The sequence below is a fragment of the Rhinolophus ferrumequinum genome, assembly GCF_004115265.2.
Source record: "Rhinolophus ferrumequinum isolate MPI-CBG mRhiFer1 chromosome 5 unlocalized genomic scaffold, mRhiFer1_v1.p scaffold_110_arrow_ctg1, whole genome shotgun sequence".
Taxonomy (NCBI): domain Eukaryota; kingdom Metazoa; phylum Chordata; class Mammalia; order Chiroptera; family Rhinolophidae; genus Rhinolophus; species Rhinolophus ferrumequinum.
Genome location: NW_022680355.1, coordinates 9,097,329 through 9,119,391, shown reverse-complemented (window position 1 = coordinate 9,119,391; position 22,063 = coordinate 9,097,329). Strand labels below are relative to the sequence as shown.

Below are 22,063 nucleotides of genomic sequence, written 5' to 3'. Positions count from 1 at the left end.
CTATCATTTTATTATTAGGTTGCTGCAAAAGTGATTGCAGTTTTTGTAATTAGTTTTATCCTTTTAAACCGCAACTACTTTTGCACCAACCTAACAAGCTATATGTCAGTAACATGATCTGGACCCGGTATCGAACGTACTGGAGCTGAGCAAAGGAAGCGCCGTGAGACAGCTGCGATTGTGAGAATGCTGCTGGTTTCTGTTTTACTTCCACAGCAATTCTGCCTCAAGTAAGCTGGCGAGGATGGAGTCTCCTGTTAGAGAACCCTACTTTTCAGATGGCTGTGCCAGGAACTCTGACTTGTTGCTTTACTGCTGATTCCACAACTCAACTTGTGGAAAGCAAATAAAATATTTTGAAGCAAGCATGCAATTAGTGTTCATTTTAATAATAGCTTTCATAATTTTTTTTTAAAAAAATGCATGTGTTTCAGAATGCTGCAAGCATTTAGCTTTGAGAGGTTTAAATCAGGGCTCGGTGCAGACCAGGGAAAGTACAGGCGCTCTGTTTAGTGGCTGAGTAGAATGCCACACACAGCTGAGTAAAAAGGCAGGAGGTGAGGTGCGATTCGATGCAGAAAAAAGAAAAGGTAGAGTACTAACTCGCTGAGATGATTCAATTTTCATCAAGTACCTTTGAATGTCAAGTTCTGCCTGAAGAGAGATCAGCATGCACTGCAAAGCCTGTGTTTCAAGAGAAAAAAAGAAAGAAAAAAAAAATAGAAAAGAGAAACGGTGAAAACATGAAGAGAAAAAGAACGAGACCAAACGGACCATCTATTTGTTCGTAATGAAAATACAGCAATTACCCCCTCTCGCCCCAAAGAAAGAAAGAATGGTAGCCGTCCCATCCTTAGGCTTCAGAGAGAAATGCTGAAAGCTAACCCTGATTGGCAATGGGTTTTCCCTAAAATATGCTGCCACAGGCCCATCTAAATTCACCTTGTTATTTGAGAATGTGATTGGCCTATTGTCCTGAGGTTGTCCCAAGCCTGCAGGGGAGTTACCAGAGCCAGAATGAAATATCTTACTTAGGCAATGCAGTCTGATGGTGAGCCCTGGCCTGCCAGCTTGATTGGCACTGGCAACTGGGCTGCTGTACAAAGACGGGCCTACAGGTACTGTGATTGCCACGCAGGATGACAAGACATTTTCATGACTAGACCCAATGTGAATACTTACAGGAACAGAAGATCAGAATTAGAATTCAGGGAACATATCCTGACATCTAAACCTGGTTGACGCTGGAGAGTGTGCCATCAGTTTACCATGTTTACTGTGTCAGCATTTAAATATTTCAATTCTCGTTGATCCACTGACTAATTTTTGGACAACTTTATAAAAAAAATGAAAAAATGTTTTTGTGTTCTAGGGAAGGAAATTTTCCATAATTCTCATGGAAAAAGAAAGATTTACTCTTGCATCCAAAAATCAGCCAACGAGAATTGAAAGCAGGGTCTCAAAGAGATATTCGTACACCCACATCATAGCAGCACTATTCACAACAGCCACAAAGTGGAAAACAACTCAAGTGGCCATCAATAGATGAGTGGGTAAGCAAAGTGCGGTATATACTAGAGTACTGTTCAGCCTTTAAAAAATAATGCTTAAAAATAAATCCTGTGACAAGTTACAACATGGATAAACCTTGAGAACATTATAAGAATTAAAATAGGCAATCACAAAAAGATGAATACTGCGTGAGCCCACTTATGTGAGGTACCTAGAGTAGTCAGTTTATGGTGGTAGAAAGTAGAACTGCAGTTGCCAGGGGCTGGGAGGAGAGGGGACTGGAGAGGTGCTGCTTAACGCAGAGTTCAATTTAGCGAAATGATAAGAGTTCTGGAGATTGGATATACTTATCACCACTAAACTGTACATGTAAAAATGGTTAAGATGATAAAATTTATGTCATCTATTTTTTTTACCACAATTAAAAAGAAAAAAAGGAGGAAAAAGTCAGTCACAGTGAGGTGACACGGCTTGGCAGCTCACTTCATGTTACTGCATGTGCATACAGATATATCCAAAAGGGTGATTAACACATAGAGCACCTCCACATACTCTCATAATTGAATTATACAATAGCTATCATTCATACAATCCTTTTATATGTGTATGTGTGTATATGTATATATGTAATGTGTGTGTTTCTGAATAATTTTACATTATTTAGAATTTGGTCTCACATATATAAGACACAAATATCCACAAGAAAAAGAACATTTGAATAGAAATGGCTACATCCAAAAGCCAAAAATCCAAAATGCAGGTCTCCAGACAAAAACTGTTCTAAAATATTCTACCCAGAAAGCATTTAGGTGTTAGAAAGAAAAGAAAAAGAACTTGAAGGGACTTTTAGGAGAAAAGGGGAGTGACACCATTAGAAGAACTATTAGCTAGACTGACCTCATAAAAGCCCTTTTCAAGGTGAATATATTCTAGCTAGAAAGGAGAGGGTTGCTGTAGGGCCCTCTGATTCTCCTACCCCAAAGTTTACAGGCTTCATCAACTATGAAAGAAATATTCCAAAGTGGATCACAAATAATAAAGCCCCATAGGCACAGGATAAATAAAAGTGCAAGATAAAAACAGGATGATGGATTTGAAGAGCTGCTGTAGACAGAAAAGGGGGAAGAAAAGAGTATAGAAAAATCAGAGTTTCCATCATAAGGAGATGGGGAATGAAATGAGCTGAGGGCAGAGAATCCCCCGCACAGAGATGGCAGAATGGAGGGAAAGAAGGGGAGCAGATCCCTGACGACAAGGCTGCCAGGAGGAGCAGAACCCCACCTGCCCTCTGTGGTGACTCTCAGTACAGGAACCTGTAACAAGAATATAATACCTGGACAAAGGGGACAAAGGAGGTCACTAAAGCAGTTGTTTTAGGCAAGAATCATCTGAGATGCATGAAAGTCGGGGCAAGAGAAACACATGAGTGCCGGTCAAAGCCTTCAAACTTGGGAGCAAACCCCAACTCGACTGGTTGCATCTTTTCTTGCCTTCGCTGACTGAGGTCAAGGAAATAGAAGCAGGAAGTTTCCTAGCATTGGAGCAGGAAGGACCCAGGCAGAGGAGAGGCAGAAAGTGCTTCTCAGAAGAAGCAATGGACCCCACAGAGAAAGCTCCAGAACCCGAGGCCACTAGAGCGTTAGCCTCTATAATGACAGATACATTTTCTTAGGATTACAAAATTAAGCTCACAGAAAACCTTTCCACTTCTCAGCAGGCACTGTCTGCGTGGAAAATATTTTGAGTCCTGTAGGTGTTGAGCTCCAGAGTAAGAAAGCAGAAAAAAAAACCCTCAAACCTGGATTTTATTAGGCTCCTCACATACTCCTGTTAAATCAAGTGTGTAGAACTTAGAAGCATGATTTATGGATTTGACTATAAAATAGAAAATTGTTCCTAAAAAATAAGTGGGTGGGAAAGGGGCTGAGTGTCTTCGAATCACTCTAGAGAATTATAATGATAATCAAGTACTTTATCAACATAACGAGGTTACATTAAGATTAAAGGAAAATGCAAGACTCACTGTCTCAAGGAAACAGCTGGGGTGTCAAAAATCATAATTCTATAAAAATTAAACAGAAGGACACTTTGATTATTTCAAAGAGGCTTAATAAATCCAATGGCTATCACAAGCAGAAAAAGGCAAAGAGAAACTGCAGATGCTGTTGTTATTTTGAAGGGTACTTAAGATCTTTTGAAAAGCTAAGTATGCAAGGAAGAGAGAGGGGTTCACAAGTTCCCTTAAGAAGAATAAAGACAATGTTGAAGAGCCTGAGCAGAGCTGATCAGAAATAGCAAATGTGGGGTAAATGCCTAATGCAGAGAGGTGACAGAGAGAACCAAAAATGATTAACAGATATACATTGAATGATGAGTGATACTTCTGGTTTTTTTCATTTGCTATGCCTATTTCTGAGTTTTCTATAAGATAATTATATAATAATAGAAAAGAGGGTGTCAGTAAAGGTGGCAAAAGCGAAATGTAGGTCTCTAGCGATCAGCAATGAGAGACAAACTGTAAGAAACATTGGAGATTGCTAAAATTTAAAAACTCAAAAAGTTCTGGTTTTTTTCCAGAAACTGAAGATTTCCTGACATCACTTTACCTCTGGCCACCCTTTTACTATTTGGGAGCAATTTAACCAGCTTGAAGACTAACTGTGGTTAACGAAAATGCATTCGTGAAAAAATTACGTGATCTGGTGAAATGGTGTCTATACTAGGAGTCCCCTAGAATTTGTAACTACTCGTAGACAGTAATCATCGAGTTGTCCACCATATCTTCTTTTAACATAAAAACTAATTGACAGAGCCTAAACTTAGATTTTTATTCATGTTTATAAATGTATGGAAGCTTATCTCTTTTTCCACCTCTCTTACTGTCCACTTCCTTGTTCTATATCTCACCAATGGAGAATTATCAGTATTAGTTTCCACTTAGTTCAAGATTCAAGGAATGCAAAGTGCAATTTTTTAATCAAATTTCTGAAAGACTACCTTGTCCCAGGTTTTGAAGTAACATAACAGCTATTTAATTTCTTTAAGCCTACCTTTCCTTATCTGTAAAGTGAGGACAACAGTAGTATTTACTTGACAAGGTTGTTGTGGGGATTAAATGAGGCTGAGGCACATGAAAACAGCCACAGTTCCTGGCACAGATTAAGAATGCAAATGTTAGGAACTTGAATCTTTAAAAAATATACTGCATTCTCAAATACATGCTTTGCTTTAACAAAAAACTAAACAATAAATATAAAATGCCTTAAAATGTTGCAAACGCTTTTGATTCAGAATTCTACTTCTAGCAATTAATTTTAAGAAAAATAATCTATGGGGCAAAAGGTGAAGGGATTAGAAAGTACAAATTGTTAATCACAATATAATCACAGAGATATGAAATACAGTATGGGGAATATAATCAATAATGTTGTAAAAGATTATGTAAGGTGCCAGACGGGCACTGGACTTTTCAGGGGGATCATGTCATAGACTGTGTAGATGCCTGACCAATGCGCTGTACACCTGAAGCAGACGTAGAATGATATTCAATGTCAACTATAATTAAATATATATATAGCCAATACAAGTATACACATTTTAAAGGAAAAAATTGTATTAAAATTGTAATACAATGGATGACGCTAGCATTCATTTGATTAGCGTCATCTTTTGTGTGAATGTCATACTACGCATCGCTACCGTAATTCAATTCAAGTTTGAAAAGTAATACATAGGTAACATCTCTTAAAATGTGTACATTTTTGGCACCCCCAGTATATATATATATATATATATATATATATATATACACACACACACACACACACACACACATATACATATATATACATACATATATATACATAATATATATATATATGTAGTTACAGGATGTAAAGTACAGCATGGGTAATATAGTCAACGGAATTGTAACAGTTATATACGATGTCAGAGGAGTAGTAGATTGGGGGGGGCTTATCACCTGGTGAGGGGTATAAATGTCTAACTATTACATTGCTTTGTACACCTGAAACTAATTTTTAAAAAATAGTAATAATCTACAATAATCCACAAGGATGCACACAATAGAACCAACCAAACTAAACAACCACTAACAATAATGAAGGAGCCAACTCTGCAACAAAACAAAATGAAATTCACACATATAATTAAGTGGAAAAATATCATGTTATGAAAAACGACATGTATTAGGTTTTTTTCAGTCTATATGTCTATTAGAAAATAGAAGGATATATACACCAAAATGTTATGTGTTTTTTCTAACATTTCTAGAATATACCTGTTCTACTTTGGTTATAAAAAAGTAAGAAATTATTTTTAAAAGTCACTGGGGTTTGGTATCTAATTATTTGTGCTTGTCTTTCCTGAATATGCTATAAATAGCTACAGATAAATTTAAAACAAAAGGAGAAAACAGGATTTTGTCCATCTGAGAGCCTTACAAATGGGAAGAACAATAAGGTCATATCTATATTCATAGCCTCTTTATACTTGCAATTTTGCCATCATTTTTTGTAGCGTTGATTATGCATCAGTTCCACCACCAGGGGGCTCCTTGAATTTACCAAATGCAACAATACAGTCTAGCACGATGGAAGGAAACACCTGAAATCCCAAATTTAGGAAACAAGACACTCCACATTAATTGTTCTGAATCAATCTTCTTCCTCTTCAATATTCCTCACAGGGTGCTTTGCACAAACACACTTGGGTGTACATAACTTGGCTGTTTGTGAAAACTGTGCTGTTTGTGTAGTTAACACAAGTGATAGAAGGAAGAGAGTTGATTTCTGTATGTCTACCAGATTTAGTAAAGTTACCATTAAAGAAACAAAAATTAGTACTCCTTGTGATGCAAAACTAAACAACACAACAAAAACAAATATTGGGAAAAGGAGTCTTAGAAGTAATTCTATCCTAGACACATAGTTCTATCTATAACTGGGGGACCAAAGGAATTTCAGGTTATTACAGGTTCAAAAAAAAAAAAATTCTCAATTGAGAAACCCAATTGTATTATAACTCCTTTCCTTAAAATTTTTCAAAATATTAAAAACAGAATAAAATTAGGTAGCCTTTTGAGACTTTGTAAGCCATTCTAAGATTTATAATTGATATAACAATAACTTTAAAATATAGGATAAAGCCTGGGAAACTCTCTAGGAATAAACAAAAAAGGCTGCAACATCTAACAAAATGAGTTCAGGGCAGAAATCTGAATAATTCCTAATTTCCTACAAATCATAAGTAATCGTGTAGTGAACTTAGGATGGTGACTGGGGGTATAACTTTTGGAAAGAGACAGAACTCGGCTTGAGCCCCAATTTCAACACATCTGTGAGAGCTTGAGCACATTACCTTGGAAATGCTGCCTTGGTCGTGTTTCATGTGCAGTTCCCTCATCAATAAGATTATAAAAATAGTAATCATGTTGTTTCTATTACAATTTGTTGTATAAAATGGGATAACTTATAAAATATGCTAAACCCAGTATCTAGCATAAAACAATGCAGTGTGTTGCTTACTAAGAGGCCAGCAAACATTAGGACTGCCACGCCTCCTGTGCCAGTTTGTGGCCAAGGGAAGTATCTGAAACTCTCCGTGCTTGCGTTCTCCTGAATCAAATGGAGGTAAGGAGACATATTTAAAAAAACAAAAAGCAAATATACTTTGTCTACTTATGTATACAACAGAGTGCTGGCTTTCACAGCAGTGGGGTTGCTGGGTTACACAGTTATTTCTAACACGTTACTATAGTCTGCAAAAGACAGACTGCAAAACCTGCTATGCGGAGGGTGGACATTCAGCCAGTTCTCCCCATAGCCACACCACTGTCTATGGCCACTGGGCCACTAACAGTGGACAGTCTCACCACAGCAGTCGTTAAACATTGTAATATTAACCCTGGTTGTTCATCTTCAGTTCTGTTTTTCAATATCTACCCCTCTTATAGTAAGTATGAGATTGAAATGATGCAATAGATCTATGAGAGATTTGAAATAGTTCCATGCAAATAACAAGGCAGCATTAAGATAAACTAATGCATTGGCTAACTAGTTAGTGATATAGCCATTTATATAAGACGGCTGATGTCTCACTAAGAGATCTCAAAGGTCTTTCCTGAACCTCCACATTCTCACTTAACAAAGAAGGAAACAAATGAGCTGACTTGAAAATGTTTTTGCTCGGTGTTTATAAAGTGTCTGGGAAGAGTTAACTCAGGTCACCTCCACAAGGGTAGCAGATATTCTCAGAACGGCCCCAGTCAGGCGCAGCCTATAGACATCAGGATGACCAGCTCCTTGAGAACTCTGCTTATTATTCCTCCATAGCACTTAACACCACCTGACACACTAGATATTTTGCTTATTTGCTTGTTTCTTGTCTCCACTACCCCAAATGTGAGCACCAGGAATGCAGGGATCTCTTCAGTGCTGAGATTTCACTTCTAGAATGAATGAAAGGCTGAAGGAGGGATTGGTTTTGGGGGAGCCTTGGCTTTGGCAGCCTGCTTGATTTGAGGAATTATCTCTTGATCATCAGCTACATGTTGGGTCTAAGTTCAGACGTGTGCCCCGGGCGGCCCGTAGCTCACATCCATCAGCCTCCGCCCCAGCCAACCTGCCGACTCCCCTCCGGCCACCACTCTGCTCCACGCAGAGCCTTAAAATCTATCACCCTGGCTACCCTGGGTTTTAGTGCTTCTTGGCTGCTCTCACGCCTTCTCCATCTGATATGGAATTTCTTTTTGGCAGGGTTTCTCTCAATTTTCACCAAAATCTTCTTCCCCTGGAACACGAAACAAAATACTCGAAACCCCTCAAGAAAAAATGAGCTTCCAAAATTCAGCTTTCTATTTCTTCCTCATCATTACAAAGGCTTTGTAATATATTCCGACCTTGCTCCAATAGCTGCCTGTGGGTAAGCTGCTGCAGGGGAATTATGCTTCTGCTGGGATGGTAGGTGCCAGTTAACCCTTTCCTCTCCATGATCTGATCAAACATGGCTTTAAGAAACAGCCTTCTTGCACTTGAGACCTGACTAAAGGTAAAAATTTTAGGAGGGAGGGGATAATTGAATTTTAATAGGGAGGAAAGGTAGGTAAAGAAATGGGGTCATTTACTGAAACCAGTCAGTCCTAGCTTTGGGTTGTGCCAGACATGTACTGCCTCCTAACTGAGGTGACACCATAGAGCTCCATCACAAAGTCCTTACTGAGAAAGGTTTAGCATGTAGGGTCAGAGCTCCACAGGCTCCCTCTCCAAAGCTCCAAGTGCAGGTGGTTAGAATATGAAGTCAGAGAGACCTGGGTACAAGACCCTGGTTCAGCGCTCACGAGATCTTTTACTTTGAATGAAGCACTTACCTGACATCAGGCTTTGTATTGGGCCCATTAAACCACTTTCCACACTCACTTCCTACATCTGCAAAATGGCAACAATCACACTGCCCCTTTCACAAGACCACCAAGGAGCACGAATGAGGTAACTCAGACAAAAGCTACTGTAAACGGTAGTGTTCTTAGCAAGGAGAAGGAACTTGAGGCATGCGCCACACAAAACGGTTCCTACGTAAAAGGTGTTGTTGCTAAAGGATGAAGTCTGGCCATGTCCACCCCAGCCCACTCAGCTGCAGGGATTGAAGACCTTCCACACACGGCCTCAGTTCATGAGCAAATGAAAACCATGATGGCAGATGTTAGCCTCCCCATTCCCCACCTGGGAGCCTGGGCCTGGAGACTTGCTGTCCTAAGACCCTGAGGCTACTTGCCCATGGAGCTGCAACCTCCCCTGGTCCCTCAAGCTAATTTCTGGTTCTCTGCTGCCTGGGTGTGCTGAGCCCCTGGAATGGACTCCGCCACCCCACCTGGCCTAACCATCCCACATCACCTGAGAACTCAAGGTTGGGCGCTGGCCTCATTTCCCAGCCTCTGGCCTATTCATATATACTTTTGGGGCTAAAAAGTATTGTGAGAGCTGATAAACTTTATTGGGAGAAATATGCCGTCTTACATAAATACTATCTTTGACATTCCCATTTTATTGCTAATAGCAATCAAATAAGAGAGCGATGTCATTTCTTAAATTCAGAGATGGGTCGATGTTATTTATACAGACAAGGAACTTGGGTCATCATCAATGGCTGGTTTGTGTGATCAAACATCATTATAATAAATATAACTGGGGTGCTAATTAAGAATCAGTATTTTTTAACATTGTGATTAGGAAAATCTCTGGAGGAGTAAAAAGTAAAAAAAAAAAAGAAAGAAAGAAAGAAAAAAGAAAAAAAGAAAGAGAGCTGTATCTCTCTAGCACGTTTTCGAAGTTACTGGAGTAGAGTTCATACATTCCCCTAACTGGATGAATACTATTAGTTGTCAGTTTTAATATCCAGTGAAATATTTTTTTACATAACATAAGTAAAGATTTCAATCTTCTGGAATCACAAGTTTGGATTCTAGTAGTTCTTGAAGAAGCTTGAGATGCATCCTTCTAATTACAACAAATTAAAATCAAATGTATGCATATGAGGTCCGACAATTAAGTTCATGAACTTGTTGCAACGATGTTGCTAACCTTTTTTGATATCAGAGGGATTATTCATTATGAATTTGTACCAACTGGACAAACGTTAACCAAGTTTACTATTTGGAAGTGCTGAAAAGGCTGCATGAAAAAGATGCAAATGACCTGAATTTTTTCACCAACAATGCATGGCTCTTGCATCACGACAATGCACCAGCTCACATGGTACGTACTGTCTGTGAGGGAGTTTTTAGCCAGTAAACACATAACTATATTGGAACACCCTCCCTACTCACTGATCCGACCTCCATTGACTTCTTTCTTTACCAGAAGATAAAGGAAATATTGAAAGGAAGACATTTTGATGACATTCAGGACATCAAGGGTAATATGACGACAGCTCTGATGGCCATTCCAGAAAGAGTTCCAAAATTGCTTTGAAAGGTGGACTAGGCCCTGGCATTGGTGCATAGCTTCCCAAGGGGAGTACTTCGAAGGTGACCATAGTGATATTCAGCAATGAGGTATGAGGTATGTAGTATTTTTTCTAGGATGTGTTCGGGAAAGTAATTGCCAGACCTCGTATAGCAATTCAATTCTGAACAGACTTTGTTAATTACTTGGAAATTGCAGGAGCAAAAATTTGAAATCAGTCTCTGAGAACACAAACAGCCTCTGGCCCTTCACTGAGAAGCTGAGAAAGAAAGATCAAGAGAGAGAAAATAGCCCCTTAGCAAATTAAAAGTCCTATGCTCCATTTATCGTCATCAATATGGAACTTTGGGAGCTGGGGTGCAAACACAGTTCACAGATGATCATTAGGGTGCTGGTGCCATTAAAAGTCTTTCAAAAACACATTTAAGAAGAATTAGCAACTGCCCTTCCCAGAGAAATGCATAAAAATATTGAGAACTTCTTGCCACATTGAAACTTCACAGAAATAAGTCGAAAATATCTGACGGAACAAATCTAATGAGGAATATGTTTGAGAGAGAAAGAAAAACAAATTGCTACTGACAAATGAAAAAAAAATACAGTGCTATTATAAAGGGTTTTTTTTTTTTTTTGCCATAAATAGGCTTCAAATGGGTGTCGGAGTGACACTTATTTCTCGGGCATTTCCATCTGGTTGACCTGCCTCCTGTCCCTTAGAATGCGGGGCAGAGGCCATACTGGAATGTTAACACCATGGGGTAAAATGGCTTTCTCCCTCCTCTGAAGGAGGTCTGGGTCAGCAGCTTTGGAGTGGAGTGAAGGACAGGGGACCTGCAGTCAGGGAGCCAAGAGGAAACCATATCACTGAGATGCGAGCTCCTCTTGGTCTGAACACATCCTGCGCGGAATCTCTCTATCCATTTCCACCTGGAAGAGCAAGAGGGCTGCTGTGGGTCTGGGGCTGATGTGTAGGCATATGGAGTCTTTGTGATACCCAGGGAGGCCTCAACACCATTCACCCTCCAGCACTCCCTAGAAGAATCCCACAAGAAATTGGCCAGGCGCCACCCCACCCCCCTGACCTCCAAATCCCTGCAAAGTCACATTCCCTCCTTTGGTGTGTACCCTCAGGCATGATGGTTTAGGACGAAGTTGAAAAGGTCACTCAGAATTTTCAAATTATTTGCTCCATGGTATTTCCACTGTTAGCCAGAGATGTCTGATATGGAATCTCCCCCTTTTTGATCCCCTGGCCTGTCTCATAATTTACCAAGTACCATGACGACCTTCTACTTCCTGCACAAAGCTAATAAATCCACTTGCATATCATCAACTAAAACACAGCAAAAGTTCCTTTGCCTCTGGGAACAGTAACTCACTCTTTCCAGGCCAGATTGCCAAGCAAGAATAACCTTGACTCTCCATCTACTCCTAGTTTGACACCGACCTCCTTAATATAGTGCCGATTTTGAGGTGTAACTGAAGAGCTGTACAATCCAGAGTGAAGGACAGCTGAAACAGATAGAACACTTGATTGGTTGGCATTAAAAATTATACATATTTTTTTCAGTAGCACGGCGGTGCTCTGGCAACCATACTCTACAATGGACAGATCAGCGCCTGTTTATGAGAAGGATAAAGCACTGCTTTTGTTTTTTAAGTTTACACATAAAGTATATACACATACCTTGTAATTAATTGCACATAAGTGCAAAACTCTTATGTAGCCCATGATTGTTCCATGTGTAACCCTGGAAAGAAGGTAGCCTTTCTAAGGGCTCAATTTCTCTTTAAAGGATTATCTCAGTGAGTCACCCCTCTTCCCCATTCATAATACATTTCTTAGGTCAGCGGAAAAGACTAATGGTGAAGGCATAAAGCAATGGTGAGCTCTGCTGTGGATTCACCTACTGACCTCTGTCCCCCTCTAGGGGAGCAGACCGTGGGGCAGAGGGGGAGGCAGGCTTACACTGGGTGTACAGAGCGGCCATGCAGATGGCCCGCACTCGCCACCCAGGGATGAGGAAAAACAGACCAGCTGGGCAAGCGATCTGTCCCGAGTGTGTCCAAGAGGCCTACTACTGGCCCTGAGGTGTCTTATTCCCCTAGGCTGGAGAACACAGTCCTTCCCCATCGTGTTACCAGCCACCAGCATGTGTAGACTCTTGTCATATCCATGAACCATAGGGTAGGATGAGTGAGGCCTGTGAGCGGACAGGGTAGTAGCTTGTGGATGGGTTGTAGGGGGTGGAGGGTGACTGACTGGGAATTAAGAAGCCGTCTTACTCCAGGAACACCTCACCAACCTGCCAGCTGAACCCTGCAAATCCATAGCTCCTTGGTGAGCCAAGCAGGGTCTCTGGATGCCATTTTTAAAAGTGCAGGCACCACTGGGAGAGGTAGAACAGCAGATAGTTACCAGACAGTTCGACTTAGTTATCAGTAAGTTTAGCAGAGCTTTTCTTAAGAGGAGATTTGATAAGATGCAGGAAAAGGGGTACAGAAATGAAATAACTGTAGTAAAGGCAGCTATTCCTTACTTCATTGTTTTTCACAAGTTCTGCCTAGACATGAGCTGGGGAAAAATCCTATATTCTCACTGGCTCTCCAGCTCCTCTTCTACATTTTTCAATGAGCAACAGATTCAGACTGTGGTTGAGACTTTATTAGTGTCTCTCTCCTGCCCACCACGAGGAGGCTCAACTGCACCCACCAACAGTGTTGAATGACCAAATGAAGCCGTGAATGAATGCTGACCTTGGATTGTGCCCGGAAGGGCATGGTCATAGAGACTGGCAGCAACTCCAGAAAAGAATGAAGCCCAGGGCAGGGAAGAAAATAAAGCCTCCTCTTAGAGGGGAAGGAAGGAAGCCAAATAGAAAAATTTGAAGAGTTAGATTCAAAAAAATCTATTTACAAGCCACTTATTCACTCTTGCAACAAGTAACAGTTGAAATACATAGCCCATTATGTATGATCAACCATAATAATCACGTATGTACTGTCAGCTAGTTCCAAAGAATGCAGGTGGACAGGATTTGGGCACAATCTGTCTTATGAAGTTTTTATGGTTCTGTCACTTAATCTCATGATAACTAGAATAAAACTGACAGTAGCACAGTAGAGAGGAAATACATATCCTATTTCAAGGTCAACTACTAATGGGTGAAAAGACTTTACTGTGCTCCTCCAGAGATGTCAAATATTAAATAGTGGAAACAGAGTTTCCTTGATTCTTCTCTGAAGGAGTTTTTCTTAATCACTGTTGTATTATGGCGTGGGTAGTCTGAACTGATAATGAAAACATGCTAAAAAGTATGTAATCAATACAAAAACCTTTAAAAAATACAAACAGGCAAGATAGGTTTATCTACAATTACCTGAGAACTAAAACACAATTAAAAAAATCGTTACATACACTAGAAATCACACTAACTAACTTTTCCTTGGTTAGTTCACAGTTGAAATCAGACTGCTTCCCTTCCCCTGAATTTCAAAGACTATCCCACGGCTGCTACTGGAATTACATGCTATGGAAGAATATTATCCTTCAGCATTGATGTCATCATTGTTTAGGAGTCAGGTCACAGTTTTAAAACCAGGAAGCATCTGCAGCATATAAAATTACTTTCAACTTCTGAAGCTTCTGGGCCTAAAGCCAAAAGGTAAAGAGTTACCTCAAAAATATTTTCTTTCTTTAAAAAAATTATTTGGGGGGTAGTGGGTTAAACAAAAGCAAATTATATCACCTTACCCAGAGTTGAAGAGTAACCACTACTATCATGCCTTCTTTTAATCTCATTTTCTGTTACCTGTCTTTTCCTACAGGACCAGAATTCTTTTCATGCCCCAGTCTACCTCTTTTCAGCATCATTTACCCAAAGGTCTGCTCTTCAGCTCTGGGCTAAAGGCATTCCGAGTACACACGCTTTTCATTATTGCTTAAATTTCTTTTCTGCTGACCATGATTGCACATCAACTTGCCAACAATTTCTACTCGGGAGAGAGATTCAATTCTTTTTAAGAAAAAAAATCATTGGGTACTTTATTTCTCCATGAAGCTCTCATAATACAAAGAAGTTCAATGCATCCAGCAGGTGACTCATTTTCCTTAATGGCTTTCAGATAGATATTGGCATGCATATCCCAGCATTTACAATTCCACCATCCAAAGTAGAGAAGATACAATGAGGTTATACATTATCTGAGGTTATATGTAAGATTATATGAGAGGGCGCCATATGAGAATGACTGGTAGAATAAACTGGCCAGGAGCAGGCGGCATAGGCTTGAAATCACTGTCCTAGATATACTGTCTACTAAATAACTTAGCTTGACTGAGCCTCGGTCTTCTTGTCTGTTAAATGGGAATACAACCATGTAACTGATCCAGAGTTTCAGTGAGGAGTAAGTGAAATAGCTTCCATGCCTGGCACATGGTCCATACTCAACAGACACTTTCCCTGTGCTCATTCTCCAATCTCTCTTCAAAAAACCTGTTAGAATCCACACAGATGTTAGAGGATTGTCAGGTGTGTGTGTTTGGGGGTAGGAGGGTGTTGTTTTCTGTAGCACACACTGGCTATGAACTACAGAAAACAGTACACAGCCAGTGTGCATTGTTTTTCCTTCATGTGACCAAGGTTACATGCTCTTCACAAAACCACTAAGTTAATATGCATCCACTGACAATCAATCAACCCCCTATAAAAAACATCAGATACCAGCTCATTTTGCATGCTTAAGGTCTACACTGTGAGACCAGAAACTGGATCAGAGCAGTATCTACTCTTTACTGGGGTCTCATATTTCTCCCCAAAATCATTGCTTTTCACTGAACTAATTGCTCAGGGAGGGAAGGGGTACGAGAATTTAGCCTGCTTATTCTTGCGAGCCACTCTGAACTTAGATTTTTCTGGCTTCCACAATCTACAAGATCCTATGCAAGAGGGTAGCTTTCCTGATATGTATGTAACATTTCTTCGTTTCCTCCAAGACCTCAGGAATTTCTGATTTTTTAAAAAAAATTTAATAATTTTCATTTATCTTTAGGTAACTTTTACCAAAAACACAAAATAATGTTTAAATGATTTATTATACCATAAATACAGAGTAAAAAGGAAAGAAATATCTGCTGTAAGCATACACTCAGGGCCAAAAATGTGTCCATTTGTTATACTGTGCTAGATACACTATTCTAAAGCCACTCGTCCACTACACACTTCTATATGCATATCAGGTTACACAGCAGGTATGTTCACCAAAAGATACACACATAAGTCAAATTTTAATAGAAATATATTTTTTCTTAATTGGTTAAATATTAGAATTACACGAATGCTTTTATTTTCATTTATAATTTATCTTCAATTAATTTTTTACCATTTAATGTACAGCTGTAAAATAAGTTGTTTCTATTATGTGAATATTGAAATCAACTAGAGTAACTTCTATTTTAGAAGTAAATTTATTGGTAATCCTTTTAGGGTAAGGATAATCATACCCTAAGCTCATTGGGTCAGTAATTACCTTTTTGCTATACTGCAGTTTTCTTAAGGTGAGACATTCTATGCAAATTGCATAGGCATAGAGATATTATCTTGTTTATTCACGTCAAAACTGAAAGCATTAATTCACAAAACTGACATGGAATTTGTTGAATTTTTTTAATGCAAGTGTGTGTGCTTTTTTTTTAATCAGTATTCTCGCTTTTATCCTACTCCATAGCTTTTTCATTCTCCCTCCATCCATGCCAATAGAGTAATTCCCAGCTATGAAAACAAAATATTTTAAAAACAAAATTTGTAATATAAAGCCTATGGCTTGTTTCATGGCATAACCCCAGTCATTAATCTACTACTCACCCAGTGCCAAGAGTGGTCAAATCTGGCATGCATGTAAAAAATAAATCGACCCAGTTTCCATTTCTTTCTTCCTCTGAGAAATGTCAGGAAAGTGTTGAGTAAGGGAAGTACTCCAGGGTAAAAGGAAGTAAAATAATCTAAATGTCTCCCCTTAGGCCCACTTTTCAGACCTCGGAGTGTTTATCTAGTGGAGTCTTTGAGAGTCTGGTGAGAAAGATCACGTACAATGTCTTTGAGGAAATAAACCCACATCTCAAGCTCAGGGGTTTGAACATGTTCATACCTTTCCGGATGCTAGGTAGAGGGAAATAAATTCAAGAAAGCAAACATCTCTCACCAAGTGGCTGCCACCTTTGTCCTTTAGCTTCTGTCATGGATCCTGTGGCTGCCTGAACTTGAACTAGGGGAGATGTGAGGTTTCAAGACTAGTGATCAATGGCTGTAACTTATTTTTAAGCAACCATTTGGACTACTAATGCGTGACTTAACACTCACTGAGCCAACTCACAGTTTCTGACAACATAAAAAGCTAACCAGGAAGTACCTTCAGATTCTAAAACTATTTTGTTGAGATCTATTCACATGGTTAATGTAGCATGTGTATATTTTATTGATTAAAAGTGCACAAAACCCAAATGTCCATTGACAGATAAATGGAAAACAAAATGTGGTATATATACACACAATGAAATATTATTTAACCTTCAAAAGAAAAGAAATTCTGACACATACTACAACATGGAGGAGCCTAAGGACATTATGCTGAGTGATATAATAAGCCAGTCACAAAAAGACAGATATCATATGATTCCACTTATGTGACACACTTGAATAGTCAATTAATAGAGACAGAAAGTAGAATGGTGGTTGCCAGTACTGGGGGAAGGGGAATTGGGGAACTATTGTTTAATGGGGATAGAGTTTCAGTTTGCAAGATGAAAAAGTTCTGGAAATTAGTTGTATAACAGTGTAAATATACTTAGCCCTACTGAATTGTACACATAAAAATGGTTAAGATGATAAAATGTTCTGTTATGTGCATTTTACTACAGTTAAAAAAATAAAATACTGTTGACAGTCAATATAGATAAATACAATAAGAGAGGGGGAAAAGTGAACAAGAAAGAACTCCCAGTCTGGATTCTCTACAAAGTATCTAAATATATAAGGAAGGCTAAAATGGCAAATTATTCTCCGTATATCATTTGTGATGTGGGGGCAAGGCCTTGCTTGTATATTTAGTCAAAGCTAAGTCTTATTTTAATTGCCCTCTCCAGAGGGGAATGGCTCTGGATTCAATCAAGTTTCAATGAAGATTTCAGCTATATTTCATTTTGCCTAATGGTCCCTTTGGTATTTTCCCAATCTTTTGATTCCTTGAGATATTTAACCATGCTCTTACCTCAAACGCTGGACTAGATTCGGATGCCCTTTGGATAGGCTCCCTGAGGTAGACTGAAGTTAGTTTACGCTACCCTTCTTATTTGGGGAGAGTGCTATGTGTAGACAGATACTGCAGTATTCATACCATGTGGACAGCTCCATACTGAATGCTCAGGGGAACTCGAACCAAGCACTACAACTGTCCCTCAAGTGCCCTGTGCCAGAGCTTTTCACAGCCCCTTTTTATATATTGGAAGAAGACACGGTTCATGAAATCACTATGCTTGCTGTCTCAAGTTAGTTGGACTGCAAAAAGCTTTTTCATTTTTGAAGACAATAGATTATACATATCTTTTTGCACACATTCATACTGCTTCTCTGACTGGGGTCTGGGACTAATGAGCACCTATGTTTCTTCAATTAAAAAGAAGCAATCAAACTGCCCATTCAGCTTAAGATGGCTCTACCGCCTGGCAAGTTGATATTCGATTCTCTTGAGACAGTCTGCAAAGCTGATACTGTTATTAACTATAGCAAGTCATTGAAAGCACAGTCTGTTTTAACTCAAAATACGATCCAAGACACAATCCTACCATGAAATATATGGAAGACAGATAGAAAGAAATCTCATTTTTTTCTCTCCACATAAATAGTAAGGTCTCTCTTTTGAACTGTAACATGTACAAATAAGGAGATTTTGAAGCAGAGACTGTTCTCTGACCATGTTTAAGCACAGATCTGTGTAAAATGAAAAGTTACATTCCTATTATAAAAAAATAATAGCTATGTCTTTTAGAAAATACTTAATTAGAATGGGGGGTGGAGATCCTTTTACTATTCACATTATTAACTAAAGGAAGACTTGAGGTTTTCACATTCCCCACAATAAGATCAAAACTGACTCTTGGAATCTACCCCAAAACCTCAATTTCCTGCTCTGCAAGAAGATTTACCTCAGAGAATGAATAGGTCCCAACTGCTGCCAAAGCAAAGGCCTTTATATGAAATCAATCAGATCAGGGCAACCCATAACTCTATTTGATGTGCCACATAGTAAAAGATGCAACACAAGAAATACTAATACTTTTCTGGCTCATCTACAAATGGGTGTGTGAATACACACAATACAGGCATACCTCATTTCACTGCACTTTACTTTATTGCAGTGTTGTGTTTTTTTAACAAATGGAAGGTTTATGGCAATCCTACATGGAGCAAGTCTACTGGTGCCATTTTTCCAACAGCATTTGCTCACTTTCTGTGTCACATTTAAGTAATTCTTGCAATATTTCAAACGTTTTCATTATTACTATACTGTGTGTGTTTTGATTGCTCCATCAACCAGCATTCCCTCTCTCTCTCCCTCTTCTAGTCCTCCCTGTTCCCTGAAATACAACAATATTAAAATTAGGCCAATTAATAACTCTACAATAGCCTCTAAGTGTCCAAGTGAAAGCAAGAGTCACATGTCTCTCATTTTTAATCAAAAGTTAGAAATGATTAAGCTTCGTAAGGGAGCATATTGAACGTGAGAGAAGCCAAAAAACTAGGCCTTTTGAGCCAAACAGTTAGCCAGGTTGTGATGCAAAGGAAAAGTTCTTGAAGGAAAGTAAAAGAGCTACTCCAGTGAACACACAAATGGTAAGAAAATGAAACAGCCTTATTGCTGATATGGAGAAAGTTTTAGTGGTCTGGATAGAAGATCAAACCAGCCACAACATTCCCTTTAAGCCAAAGCCTAATACAGAGCAAGGCCCTAACTCTTTAATTCTATAAAGGTTGAGAGAGGTTGAGGAAGCTGCAGAAGAACAGTTTGAAGCTGGAAGAGGCTGATTCATGAGGTTTAAGGAAAGAAGCCATTCCCACAGTATAAAAGTGCAAGGTGTAGCAGCAAGTGCTGAGGTAGAAACGGCAGTAGTTATCCAGAAGACCTAGCTAAGATAATTAACGAGAGTGGCAACACTAAACAACAGATTCTCAATGTACATGAAATAGCCTTACACTGGAACAAGATGCACTCTAAGACTTTCAATAGCTAGAGAGGAAAAGTCAATGTCTGGCTTCAGGGCTTCAAAGCTTCAAAGGACAGGCTGACTCTCTTGTTAGGAACTAATGCAGCTGGTAACTTTAAGGTGAAGCCAATGATCATTTACCATTCTGAAAATCCTAGGGCCCTTAAGACTTATGCTAAATCTACTCTGCCTGTGCTCTATGAATAGAACCATAAAGCTTGAATGACAGCACATCTATTTACAAAATGGTTTACTGACTATTTCAAGTCCACTGTTGAGACCTACTGCTCAGAAAAAGATTCCTTTCAAAAGATTACTGTTCACTGACACTGCACTTGGTCACCCAAGAGCTCTAATGGAGACGCATAACGGGATTAATGTTGTTTTCCTGCCTGGTAACACAACATCCATTTCGCAGCCTATGGATCAAGAAGCAATTTGGACTTTCAACTCTTATTATTTAAGAAATACATTTTGTAAGGCTACAGCTGACATCAATGGTGATTCCTCTGATGAATCTGGGCAAAGTAAATTAAAAACGCTCTGGAAAATATTCACCATTTTAGATGCCATTAAGAACATTCATAATTCATGGGAAGGGGTCAAAACATCAACATTGCCAGGACTTTGGAAGAAGCTGATTCCAACCCTGTGGATGACTTTGAGGGGTTTCAAGATGTCAGTGGAGGAAGTAAACGCAGATGCAGTAGAAATAGCAAGAGAACTAGAATTAGAAGTGAAGACTGAATGGCTGCAACTTCATAATAAAACTTTAATGGATGAGGATTTGCTTCTTATGGTTGAGCAAAGAAAGTAATTTTTTTGAGATGGATTTTACTGTGAAGATTGCTGAAATAACAACATAGTATTTAGAATATTATACGATAAAGTTAGATGATGAAGTAGATGCAGGTTTTAAGAAGACTGATTCCAATTTTGAAAGATTTTCTGTGGGTAAAATGCTATCAAACAGTATCTCATGATACAGAGAAATTGTTCCTGAAAGGAAGATCAATTGATGTAGCAAACTTGAATGTTGTCCTAGTTTAAGAAACTGACGCGGTCACCCCAATCTTCAGCAACCACTACCCTATTCAGTCAACAGCCATCAATATTGAGGCAAGACTCTCCACCAATGAAAAGATTATGACTCACTAAAGGTTCAGGTGATAGCAACTTTAGTAATAAATAAAGTTTAGGAATAAAGTATTTTTAAATTAAGGTATGTACATTTTTTAGACATAATGCTATTGCACATTTAACAGACTACAGTATAGTATAAACATTACTTTTCTATGCATTAGGAACAAAAAATTCACAGGACTGGCCTTATTGTGATATTTGCTTCATTGTGGTGGTCTGGAACTGAACCTGCAATATCTCCAAGGTATGCCTGTAATGTCTTATTTATGAAACATTGTCACAGAAGTGACATTTCCAGATAAATTTTTAAAATATATGTTTTCAGATGCTATTTTAAAAATTACCTTATTTATTTTTAATTTGGCATACATTCAATCTTCTAAATTGTAGTTTAATGGCAAAAGTTAATTATTTTTAGATGATTTAATGTCACTGTGAACAATTAGTTCTGATGTTAAGAGAGAAAAATAGAAAACAGAGCCCCTTTCATTAAGTAGCCTCAAAATAGTGTGTGCATGAACTGAACAGAACAATGGCTAATGTCCCTTTTGCTTGACTCATATCTAAAAATACAGTAATTCAAACATATTAGAATTAGAGAAGGAAAAAACAGTTCAATGGAACCAAACATAGAGCTCAGAAACAAACTCAAATATAAGCAGAAATTTGGATCTCACAGACAGTGGGGAAAAGATGAATTATTCAGTCAGTGGTAGTGGCACCACTGACTAGCCACTTGGAAAATGAAATAAAGCTGGATGCCCATCAAACTCCTTACCTCAAAATAAACTTCAGATGGATCAAATATTACAACCTAAGAAAATTAAACTCTAAATGTACTACACTAAAACACAAACAACTTTTTAATATTCGAATGGAAAAAGCTTTCCTAAAAACATGACTCTATAGGCAGAAATATGAAAGGAGAGATTCTAAATTTGATTACATGAAAACTTTAAATTTCTAGTGAAAAAAATATCTCCACAAACAAAATCCAAAGACACAGTGGAAAAGATTTTGTGACAAATATGATAGAAAGTTAATTCCTTAATATATGACATAGTCATGGAAATTAATACAATAAAAGAGTAAGCATCCAATATAAAATGGGCAAAAACACAAACTGTAACCTTACACATGCAAAAGAAAATCAACTAAGTAATAGAAA

At 38.6% G+C, this 22,063-nt stretch overlaps 1 protein-coding gene across 15 annotated transcripts in view; it reads right to left on the bottom strand.

Moving 5' to 3' along the window:
• The window catches only part of KIAA1217 (KIAA1217 ortholog), a 292,991-nt gene that overhangs the window by 160,328 nt on the left and 110,600 nt on the right, over positions 1–22,063 (bottom strand). For 7 of the 15 annotated variants that reach the window (XM_033100561.1, XM_033100558.1, XM_033100543.1 and 4 more), the window contains exon 3: positions 604–684. The exons of the other annotated variants lie outside the window; for them this stretch is intronic. In XM_033100561.1, coding sequence (XP_032956452.1) covers positions 604–684 — 81 coding nt within the window. The remainder of the gene's footprint in view (positions 1–603; positions 685–22,063) is intronic. 15 annotated transcript variants of the gene reach the window in all.